Source organism: Diaphorina citri, unplaced genomic scaffold (genome assembly GCF_000475195.1).
Source record: "Diaphorina citri unplaced genomic scaffold, Diaci psyllid genome assembly version 1.1 scaffold796, whole genome shotgun sequence".
Taxonomy (NCBI): domain Eukaryota; kingdom Metazoa; phylum Arthropoda; class Insecta; order Hemiptera; family Psyllidae; genus Diaphorina; species Diaphorina citri.
This window is the reverse complement of record NW_007378228.1, coordinates 1-12523: the sequence shown is the minus strand read 5'-3', so window position 1 is coordinate 12523 and position 12523 is coordinate 1. Positions and strand designations below refer to the sequence as shown.

The 12523-nt window shown below is 33.2% G+C and overlaps 1 protein-coding gene across 1 annotated transcript in view; it reads left to right on the top strand.

Moving 5' to 3' along the window:
* LOC103512146 (NACHT and WD repeat domain-containing protein 2-like) overlaps window positions 1–12247 on the top strand; it is a gene marked incomplete at its 3' end in the record, with an annotated part of 36344 nt that extends 24097 nt beyond the window's left edge. Inside the window, exons 5-9 of the mRNA XM_026825708.1 lie at window positions 1373–2027; window positions 3972–4202; window positions 6689–6868; window positions 8935–9075; window positions 12150–12247. Coding sequence (XP_026681509.1) covers window positions 1373–2027; window positions 3972–4202; window positions 6689–6868; window positions 8935–9075; window positions 12150–12247 — 1305 coding nt within the window. The remainder of the gene's footprint in view (window positions 1–1372; window positions 2028–3971; window positions 4203–6688; window positions 6869–8934; window positions 9076–12149) is intronic.
* Between the last annotated feature and the right edge of the window lie 276 nt (window positions 12248–12523).

Sequence of the window (12523 nt, the reverse complement as noted above, 5' to 3'; positions counted from 1 at the left end):
AGGGCGGAAAAGAAAGAGAGGGAGACTATTGTGCTTACGCCTCAGTTGCTTTCTTATTTCCAAGGAAAATATTTGAGTTGAGGAAATTGACTGTGTTAAAATGGCTTACGGTTTCATCAAATATGTATTGACCAATTTCATTTTTGACCATCTTTAAATGGAAAAGATAGGGATCGTCGAAAGCAGGCTGCTTTGGTTCTTTAATAGAAAAATAAGCAATTTCTTTTCTTTTTCAATAGATATTTATTTCCTGTGTTAGTTTGTTTTGATTTCTGTTACCACTAGGTTTTAAGAACAATATTATTCACAGCCTTTATTTATGTTTTTTTTTTTTTTTTTTACATTTCAAAAACAGAGGCTACTACTAAATAAACAAATAAAATAACCCTCGTAGGGCTACTACAACGAGGGGGAACAGATTGGGTATTAAACACTATTCCAAAATATCTCTACTTATGTTACCTTTCAAATAAAATAAAGGTTCTGGTCTCAAAACCCTATTTATCCATAAGAATAGGTAAAACGTAAAACTTGTGATGAGAAAAACTGAAAAGATCAACGGTCTTTACACTTGAAAACTTTCAAGCTCAGAGAAAACAAGCTCGTAAACAATATGAGAAAACTTTCGGTAATACTAGATCTTTCCATGTGAACTTTAAACTATCAGATAGAAAAACTTTGCGAAGAAAATTGCTTGACATGTTCTTTACTACGAGGTAAAAATCTTTTTTTCTTTCCTCACAACTCACAACTCAGATTCTATCGTTAGGTAACAATTTAATTTTTAAATTGCTCAGGAAATGGCATTTTAACTCTCATGTCAACTTCAACTTGATTATCCTCTCCTCCAAGTTTGTATAGCGTAATGCTTAATTCTTCACTCAGAATGCCTCGTGGCAGGTTTCTCAAGCATGTAACTAGAATTTATAAACCTTTTCTCTTCTATCTGCGCAATTGAGTTTTCTGTACTTTTTTTTTTTTTAATTTTAAATATTTTATTTTTCAGGAAATCGTAAAAGAGACTCTAATTCTATCAGATAGAAAAACTTTGCGAAGAAAATTGCTTGACATGTTCTTTACTACGAGGTAAAAATCTTTTTTTCTTTCCTCACAACTCAGAACTCAGATTCTATCGTTAGGTAACAATTTAATTTTTAAATTGCTCAGGAAATGGCATTTTAACTCTCATGTCAACTTCAACTTGATTATCCTCTTCTCCAAGTTTGTATAGCGTAATGCTTAATTCTTCACTCAGAATGCCTCGTGGCAAGTTTCTCAAGCATGTAACTAGAATTTATAAACTTTTTCTCTTCTATCTGCGCAATTGAGTTTTCTGTACTTTTTTTTTAATTTTAAATATTTTATTTTTCAGGAAATCGTAAAAGAGACTCTAATCCACCTTGCTTATTGCAATAAAATCGTCAACGATTCCACCTACAAACTCCAAAGTGAATGTGAGCAAATCTTAGAGAACGTCAAGAATCTCATGATCAACTGTCCTCCACGGCATGGTCCTATATTAATACAGGGTGGCCATGGCTCAGGCAAAACCACTATCCTAACCTCTGTGTATCAAAACTGTGAGAAATGGTTAAACCAAGAGGGAATCAAGATCTTGAGGTTTTCCGGAACTACACCCCGATCCTCGTACAATCTAGAACTATTACGAATTATTTGTGAACAACTTAACTGTCTCCTATCACCTAATAATATATGTATACCTGTTGATGCTTCCTTTGATCCTCTCTACGTGAATAATTGGTTTCAAACTCTCATCAAGAGATTTGAATCCGAGGATGATCCTGCTAAAGATAACTTACTTGTGATTCTCATTGATGATCTACATAGACTGAACCCATTGGATTCCGATATTGTCGCTGCTCTGTCCTGGTTACCGATTAATTTACCTAAGAATGTTCACTTTGTAGCGACCACCCTGTATTCACCTGATATTCTCAAGATAACACCTGTTCAGAGAGAGAGGTTCAAAAGTCCGCAGTGTTATATTGAACTACCCCCAGTATCAGGTATGAGAATCAATCTTAATATTTTCTCCATGAAACTTATCAATCCCTGATTTATTACATACTCGTAATAGTCGCCGACCTTCCATTACTGTGCTATATGTACATAATAATCAATCTTAATATTTTCTCCATGAAACTTATCAATCCCTGATTTATTACATACTCGTAATAGTCGCCGACCTTCCATTACTGTGCTATGTACATAATTATTATTACAAAAGTTACAGCAGATTTCACTTTCAAGCTTGAACCTAGTGCATAATATTCATCCCTCTGCATTATTTCACTTCCATTACTGTGCTATGTACATAATTATTATTACAAAAGTTACAGCAGATTTCACTTTCAAGCTTGAGCCTAGTGCATAATATTCATCCCTCTGCATTATTTCACTTCCATTACTGTGCTACATATGTACATAATGCACTCAGATTCACAAAAAAAGTAATGGAATTCAAATGCATGAAAACTCTTGGAAAATTGAGAGTAAGTGCTTGGATTTTTTTCCGTTTCATTAAATTTTTATGTGAAAAAACTCTGGCTACCTAGTATCATATTCTTCTAGTGAAGAAAAAAAGAAACTAACACATTTTATCTCTATTGTTTTTGAAATAAGAAAGAAAATAAAAACAGTTTCTCCAAACACCTTTCAAAAACGATTAATAAATTTTTATAGGAAAACAACTTTTTTGGCTTAGTTTCCTTTTTCCTTCATATTATTACAAAAGTTACAGCAGATTTCACTTTCAAGCTTGAACCTAGTGCATAATATTCATCCCTCTGCATTATTTCACTTCCATTACATTGTCTATATTATTTTTTCGACAGCGGAAAAAAATTGCGGTGCGTGAGCGAATCTCAAACTTCTCCTCTCCCAACTTCCTGTTTCTCCCTCCACCTTCCTCCTCCTCCTCTTCCTTTTCCTCCTCCTCCAAACTCATTTCCAAACCTGGAACAAAAACTTTTCCACGTCTAATGCCCTTCAATTTTTTTCCCTCGCTCGCGTTTTGAAAAATTCACAGAAATTTGTGGAAAAGTTGAAGAAGATTTATTACTTGCTCTGTAATTGGGGCAAGTTCAGATGAGGTGAACGCAGATTTTTTTTTTTTTACTTTCTATTACCAATATAAAACATCTCGAGAACGATTTGTCGTAGAGTGATGAAATTTGTATAAATCGGGCAGTCACTCGTCAGATACTAACCAAAGACAACGTTGCTTAACCCTTATTTGGTAATGATAAGAGATATCGAAAACATTCGGGTGTGAATATTTTAATATTTATGTGACTTTTTTTCGCGGCGAATTGAAATTGAAGGGTGCAAATTTTATCACTATCCGACTTACAGTTGAAAATTAACGGGTTCGATACTCTCGTGTCGAAAAAATAAAAATATAGGTAAATAGAAAGTGGCGTGATGTTCACACCAGATTCTTTTTTGGGGGGGGGGGGGTCTGAGGATAATGAAGGTAGAAGAGGGAAGTGATCGGAAAAGGATAAAAAACATTTCCATAGGTACGAAGTAAGATATCCACTTATAAAGATAAGGATAAAGATTTATTTGAGAATTTCTCATCTTGAGCAGTGTAGCTTTCTTATCGGGAAGTGAAAAATCTAGGTCATTTATCTGGAAAGTTTAAATCTTCAGATTCTCGTAGGAACGGGAAATCACGATGGGATCTCGAAAATTCATGGATGTTAAGATTAGAAATCGTAGCATAGAATAATTGGTAGGAGATGAGAGCTTTATTTATTTCATATTTGCTTTTTAGAATTTTACCTACCTACTCGTACATGCCTACTTGAAAAATACGTAAAAAGTTTAGGTAAAATACTTACCTATCTTGTTGTATTTATTTTATATTTTTCAAATCTCAGAAACAACTTGATAAAAATAAAAACTTTTTTTATGGCCCCTATGAAATTCACCTTATTTTCTTCCAGAATCGTTCGAATTTTACATTGAAGATAGCCTGCAGGAGTTGGAACAAAAGTTCGGGAAGTTAGCCATGACAAGACTTATCTCATTCATTACTATTGCTGAGTTTGGCCTTTCCGAAACAGAACTTCTGGAGTTACTGATGCCCACTACAAATACTGACAGTCGGGAACCACTACATTTAGAAGAGGGGAATTTCAACTTCCAGACGTTTTATACTGTGCGTCGAGCTATGAGTAAGTATGCTTCGGATTACCTAAGCTTCTAAGTTAGTACAAGTGCTTTCTATTAATTTTCGTAGAGTATCTATACACTGAGCACTTTATGCCGTTTTTGCCTCTTGGGTGCTAGCTTCTCTATTTCTTGTTTGTGTTTTGAGCTGTAATTTCGTACTAGGTATGTGGTAATATGGTTTTCTATAGAAAAGTTAGAAGAACTAAATAAATAGAATAGCAAAGAGATTCGCAGCGAAATAAAACCAAGATGCGAACTCTTAAGTCCTGTTAATATTACATTTCTTCGCTTAATTTTCCAAGGATTATGCTGGTAGTTACAATACGATATTTCTTATGCGGTAGATCTCGAGAGACACAGTTTCTTGGTACAATTTTGTTCTTAGGGTTGGCAAGAGGTTATTTCTTAATTACAATTTGTAATACACACTCGTATTCATGCTATTTGCTTATTACATTTCAAATGTTCTCTTCTGCCATTATTGTTTCAAATTTTGTGCCAACGAGAAAACTTTCATTCTTAATTACTTTAAAACAATCCTTGGGAAATGTATGGAAACATATTTCTTGCTGTGTTGAGGCTTGAGGAGCCTAATTTGAGAGCAGTGTCGATGCGACCGACGTTATGTAGAATTCAAAACTGAAATGGTTGTATTTAAGAGGTTGTCCATCCCGTCGAAAATGGACTTTTCTGGCCAAAGTTCACGGAATTGAATTATTCGCATACGTGTAAAGCTTAAAGCCTGAAATAAAAGACAGGTGGGTTTTACTATGGGCAGAGAGAGAGACGAGTTCCTCGATTGACTGTGGACTTCCCTGTTAGAAAATCACTCTAGTTTTGGAAGTTGGAAGTTACCAACAATAGATATCAAGAAAAACACTTTGTAAAATGCACTCAGATTCACAAAAAAAAAGTAATGGAATTCAAATGTATGAAAACTCTTGGAAAATTGAGAGTGTTGAATTATTCGCATACGTGTAAAGCTTAAAGCCTGAAATAAAAGACAGGTGGGTTTTACTATGGGCAGAGAGAGAGACGAGTTCCTCAATTGACTGGACTTCCCTATTACAAAATCACTCTAGTTTTGGAAATTGGAAGTTACCAACAATAGATATAAAGAAAAACACTTTGTAAAATGCACTCAGATTCACAAAAAAAGTAATGGAATTCAAATGCATGAAAACTCTTGGAAAATTGAGAGTAATATTAAACAAATTAGGTAGGTACATAGGTACTGATCGAATAAACTACGGGCTAAATAATTCCCGGAGGGACGGACCCAGCTTGTTTTCTTCAATCGAGAACGAGAAATGTAGAAAATATAATTGCTGCAATTGAGAGTAAGTGCTTGGATTTTTTTCCGTTTCATTAAATTTTTATGTGAAAAAACTCTGGCTACCTAGTATCATATTCTTCTAGTGAAGAAAAAAAGAAACTAACACATTTTATCTCTATTGTTTTTGAAATAAGAAAGAAAATAAAAACAGTTTCTCCAAACACCTTTCAAAAACGATTAATAAATTTTTATAGGAAAACAACTTTTTTGGCTTAGTTTCCTTTTTCCTTCATTTTTTTTTCTCCAATTCTTTCCATTTCCTTTTGTTGCGTGTTCTCCCTTACTTCAGGTTTCTTTCGATTCTCTTTATTCTTTTTTTCTTCAATCGAGAACGAGAAATGTAGAAAATATAATTGCTGCCATGGACTCAAAGATATATCACCTTTCAAAATACTTGAACTTTTTGAAGCCTTTGCATTCTTTACCTTTGAGAAATTCAAGAACATTGAGGAACTGAGAAGGTTGAATATAGGTTAACCCCAAGTTATTTGATATTGTGTTCTAAGAAAATCCTCCGACAAAAGTAAGACTTACAGGTTGTTGTTAATTCAGAAATACGAGTAACTTGGTATTTATTTAATGTGAGAAATTCAAGAACATTGAGGAACTGAGAAGGTTGAATATAGGTTAACCCCAAGTTATTTGATATTGTGTTCTAAGAAAATCCTCCAACAAAAGTAAGACTTACAGGTTATTGTAAATTCAGAAATACGAGTAACTTGGTATTTATTTAATATCTATTTCCATTTACTATTGTTATACCCATTTACTATTTCTGTGAATAGAATCGGTTTTCTGTTCCAGCGACATTTTAATTTAGTCTGTAGAACCGTACGTAAATATAGACGTTACCACTTTCGATATAATATCAAATAGGTAATTATGGACAGGACGTAGCGTAGGTTAAAACTTGATGCATCTCAACTGGAAAAAGCTTGATGCCACTTTCCCCATTCCCATTACATTACTTCCCCCTCCCCCCCGAACCATCCTTCGTTATATTTCTCGGTACAACTTTTATTTATGAAAAAGATTTCAATTAAGACAAAAGAGAACTTGCCATTTTTCTTCATTTCACTCACTTTGTGATGTTTAATGTGATGTTTGTGATGTGATGTTTAAAGTTTAACAAATTTCCTGTTGTTCCCTCAGAACCTCTCCTGATGGAAAAATTTATGTCGGGAAAAATTCTCAACATCTGGAGACATAAGTTGGCGTCGAAAATTGCGAGAAAAATTTATCTTCCATCTGAAGAGAAGACGTTGGCACTACATGCAGAAATTGGAAACTTACTCTTCAATGAAATCACCAAATCTGATGATGAGGATGAAGGTAAGTTGAAATTCATTCTATTATCTAGGTTAGAATTCTAGTATATTTGTTACTACCTATTTTTTCCAATATTGTTGCTGTTGGAGTATCGGGTCTTAAATTTCTAAAGAACATTTTAGGTTGCAATCTTTATCGATTAAAAATCTGCAGCAAATGTTTGAAACCCAATGAACATAAACTTGAAACTAATCTGCAGACTCAGCTTACACTTCCCATTAGTGAAGGAAATAACGAAAATACTCGTAGTAACCCAGAAAAACATTTTAACAAAACACGATATCTCGTATTACACTTCGATTCTTGCGAGTATTGAAAATAATAAATTTCAACTCTTATCCCGTAGTAAAAAGCATTGTGAAAACTTTTCAATTGTGGCTTTCGTACTAAAACCACAAAATGATGAGACTTGGTTTCATAGCGGTAAAACCAAATTATGTCTTTGATTCGGATTAAAAGGACTTCGGAGAAATCTAGCGAAAAGAAAAGACATTTGTACTAGATAAGAGAAATCTTATGTTACTAAAGAGTGTTCAAGGAATAGGAGATGGAGATTTTACGTTCGAATGATATCTCAATTAAAGCTTAATACATACTTACAGTATTGAGCTCAGATCGCTCGAAGTTTAGAATAGAATTCATAGTGCAAAATAATTTCATTAAAACTTCGAGAAATAACATATTTATCTTACTGTTCTAATTTTCATTTACCTAAATGACTCAATTAAATCTAAATTATACAAAAATATTCCTTGATAATTTTTCAAACAGTTAATCCTAAAGCAAGAGATTCCGTCACAAAAAGAACAGAAAATCCAATCCCTATAAAATCTTTAATATATTAAAGGGACTTCGGAGAAATCTAGCGAAAAGAAAAGACATTTGTACTAGATAAGAGAAATCTTATGTTACTAAAGAGTGTTCAAGCAATAGGAGATGGAGATTTTACGTTCGAATGATATCTCAATTAAAGCTTAATACATACAGTATTGAGCTCAGATCGCTCGAAGTTTAGAATAGAATTCATAGTGCAAAATAATTTCATTAAAACTTCGAGAAATAACATATTTATCTTACTGTTCTAATTTTCATTTACCTAAATGACTCAATTAAATCTAAATTATACAAAAATATTCCTTGATAATTTTTCAAACAGTTAATCCTAAAGCAAGAGATTCCGTCACAAAATAACAGAAAATCCAATCCCTATAAAATCTTTAATATCTACGTTCTACGTGGCCTAAAATTGGAACATCTCTCGTATTTCAAGTCTAATGAAATAAAAAACCGCAATGGAAATTCTGTTCAAATACGGCAGGATGTTGAATCTAGCCTGATTGAATTAATAGACCTTTCCTAATGAACATCCGATATTTCAGTGATTTCTCCGAAAATGCTAAACGCCTTTATAAAGGGCTTTTTCATTTTAAACTGAGAAATTCTTGAACCTATCGGTTTCGCTTTCCATGTTTAATCAACTTGAAGAGATGACTTTGAGTGTTCCATTTATCTGGAAATGTTTGGCATTTTCAATTGTATTAGGAGTGGTATTTATAGATTTATACAGTCAACATTAAACTGTACGAGTATATTTATACAGTCAATATTGAACATTACAAGTACAATACAATATTATCAATAGCCACTTGTCATAGAGTGGAGATATACAACACGAGTTTTATTATGAAATACTCGCATAGTCTATACAATAATTATGTTTAGAATATGTTTTCCTTTTCCATATTTTGAACGACATGTCGGAAAAAAAACATGAAATTTATTGGTCCAAAAGTTGAGGTGAAATAAAGAAAAATAAAAAGGAGAAGGAAATAATAATAATAATAATAATGAAAAAACTTGTATCTATTTACACCCTTGGGAACAGGACAGTAATGCCTTACTCCTTCTTGCAGTAATATTTACTTCTATACTTTGAGTGTTTGAGTCTAGTATTTCCTTCTGAAACTTTCCCCACTCTAGAGACATTAAACATTAAGATAACATGGAACTTTTCATTTTATTCAAAACATGGCACAACTTCATGCTCAAACAATATTTTCTCTTTACAGAGAGTTCCGAGAAGCATGAAGAGACAGACAAGTTTGAGAGCGACTGTAGTAAAACACCATTCCATTCTGAACTGCATACATCAGATGTAACGTACACACTACGCCATGTGGAGGAGGCTTGGATACATTTGCTGAAAGCAGGTAAGAGGACGAAAAATCGCACTGCAGATCTAAAGAGCTCTAATATTTCCATTTACTATTGTTATACCCATTTACTATTTCTGTGAATAGAATCGGTTTTCTGTTCCAGCGACATTTTAATTTAGTCTGTAAAACCGTACGTAAATATAGACGTTATCACCTTCGATATTATAATATCAAATAGGTAATTATGGACGGGACGTAGCGTAGGTTAAAACTTGATGCATCTGAACTGGAAAAAGCTTGATGCCACTTTCCCCATTCCCATTACATTACTTCCCCCTAAAAATTATAAAAAACCCCCCCCCCCCCTCCCAGAGATATCGAAATGCCCAGAAAATAAAGAAAGTAAAAATAGTAATAAATAGTAAAAAGACTAAAAAGGAATAAGGAAAATAAAAAGTAATATGTAGGTACCTAATAAGGGAAAACTTACTGGACTATACATCTTGATTTAAATATGTATTTTCCTTCTCACTCACTCCTGTCTCCCTCACTCGAAACCGTTGCATAAACATGTCGCGTGATAACCTTGAACTTGTCTCTACTGTGCTACGCATCTCCTCTCTCGCTCTATGTATTGAAGAAGAATTTGAAAGATAGACTTCTTAATAGTTATCACAAATTATATTGGTCCAATTTGAAAGATTTTGAAAATCTTTAGGATATGAAAAGTCGTGTGATGTTCACAGCAGATTTTTTTTTTTCACTCAGTGCACTAGTTGCTGGGTGCTATTTTTGTATATCACTTAGACTTAGACTACCCTCGACTCTCATTTGTCTGTCTATGCTAGTGTGTACTCGTGTTCACAAAAAAACTATTCAGTTGTGGTTATGTACCGGGTTGAGATGAGCTCGGACAAGGTGAGACAGGACATTGTTTCTACAGTTTGACATGAGAGTGGTAACTGAAAAACAAGGCAAGTTTACCAACCTTGCCTTCCCAACCCGGTACATAACCACAACCTTTCTTTCAGCGGAGGTTACAGAAACGTATTATCTTGGTTAGAATTCTAGTATTTTTCTTACTACCTAATTTTTTCCAATATTGTTGCTGTTGGAGTATCGGGTCTTAAATTTCTAAAGAACATTTTAGGTTGCAATTTTTATCGATTAAAAATCTGCAGCAAATATTTGAAACCCAATGAACATAAACTTGAAACTAATCTGCAGACTCAGCTTACACTTCCCATTAGTGAAGAAAATAACGAAAATACTCGTAGTAACACAGAAAAACATTTTAACAAAACACGATATCTCGTATTACACTTCGATTCTTGCGAGTATTGAAAATAATAAATTTCAACTCTTAACCCGTAGTAAAAAGCATTGTGAAATGTGAAAACTTTTCAATTGTGGCTTTCGTACTAAAACCACAAAATAATGAGTCTTGGTTTCATAGCGGTAAAACCAAATTATGTCTTTGATTCGTATTAAAGGGACTTCGGAGAAATCTAGCGAAAAGAAAAGACATTTGTACTAGATAAGAGAAATCTTATGTTACTAAAGAGTGTTCAAGCAATAGGAGATGGAGATTTTACGTTCGAATGATATCTCAATTAAAGCTTAATACATACAGTATTGAGCTCAGATCGCTCGAAGTTTAGAATAGAATTCATAGTGCAAAATAATTTCATTAAAACTTCGAGAAATAACATATTTATCTTACTGTTCTAATTTTCATTTACCTAAATGACTCAATTAAATCTAAATTATACAAAAATATTCCTTGATAATTTTTCAAACAGTTAATCCTAAAGCAAGAGATTCCGTCACAAAATAACAGAAAATCCAATCCCTATAAAATCTTTAATATCTACGTTCTACGTGGCCTAAAATTGGAACATCTCTCGTATTTCAAGTCTAATGAAATAAAAAACCGCAATGGAAATTCTGTTCAAATACGGCAGGATGTTGAATCTAGCCTGATTGAATTAATAGACCTTTCCTAATGAACATCCGATATTTCAGTGATTTCTCCGAAAATGCTAAACGCCTTTATAAAGGGCTTTTTCATTTTAAACTGAGAAATTCTTGAACCTATCGGTTTCGCTTTCCATGTTTAATCAACTTGAAGAGATGACTTTGAGTGTTCCATTTATCTGGAAATGTTTGGCATTTTCAATTGTATTAGGAGTGGTATTTATAGATTTATACAGTCAACATTAAACTGTACGAGTATATTTATACAGTCAATATTGAACATTACAAGTACAATACAATATTATCAATAGCCACTTGTCATAGAGTGGAGATATACAACACACGTTTTATTATGAAATACTCGCATAGTCTATACAATATGTGTAGAATATGCTTTCCTTTTCCATATTTTGAACGACATGTCGGAAAAAAAACATGAAATTTATTGGTCCAAAAGTTGAGGTGAAATAAAGAAAAATAAAAAGGAGAAGGAAATAATAATAATAATAATAATGAAAAAACTTGTATCTATTTACACCCTTGGGAACAGGACAGTAATGCCTTACTCCTTCTTGCAGTAATATTTACTTCTATACTTTGAGTGTTTGAGAAAAATATCGAACAAGTTATAAAAGACCCCCCCCCCCTCCCAGAGATATCGAAACGCCCAGAAAATAAAGAAAGTAAAAATAGTAGTAAACAGTAAAAAGATTAAAAAGGAATAAGGAAAATAGAAAGTAATATGTAGGTACCTAATAAGGGAAAATTTACTGGACTATACATCTTGATTCAAATATGTATTTTCCTTCTCACTCACTCCTGTCTCCTTCACTCGAAACCGTTGCATACAACATGTCGCGTGATCTATAACCTTGAACTTGTCTCTACTGTGCTACGCATCTCCTCTCTCGCTCTAGAGCTCTAGACGCTCTATGTATTGAAGAAGAATTTGAAAGATAATAGTTACCACAAATTATGCTAGATCTTAGGTAAAGTTAGAACTTATTAGCAATTAAAAGAGGAGAGCCCACCTTTTAAAAGTTTGGCCTTAGCTTGGAGGTGTATTGTGTGTAACCCTTTAATTTGTTGTTAATAAAATATCTTTCAAATTATTAATTATCAATTCTCTCTCTCTCTGTCTCTCTCCTTAGCGCTTCTCTACGTTCTCGCATCTAACCTACCTCTCCTCTCGTCAACTCTTCAGTTCTTGTTTGCAATTCATGAGAAAGGAGCGTGTCCCCTTGCTTTAGTGATTTCTAAATCTAGAACTTTTCTCTTGTGCCTAATTTTATCTCTCTGATTATAGTCATTGCACCCATAATTTCAATTCAATTTCAATTTATTTTTACTGTACAAAATTACCCGAGGGTGTTTACAATGTGGCTTAAATCTTTTTAATGTTAATTTAATAAATAACTAAATTAATATTGAAAAGTTAGGACTTTCAAGGGTATACACAACACTTGGTAAAAAAAAGCTATCTGTTTTCATTTTCCGCTATTGAACTAAATTAAATTATATTGGT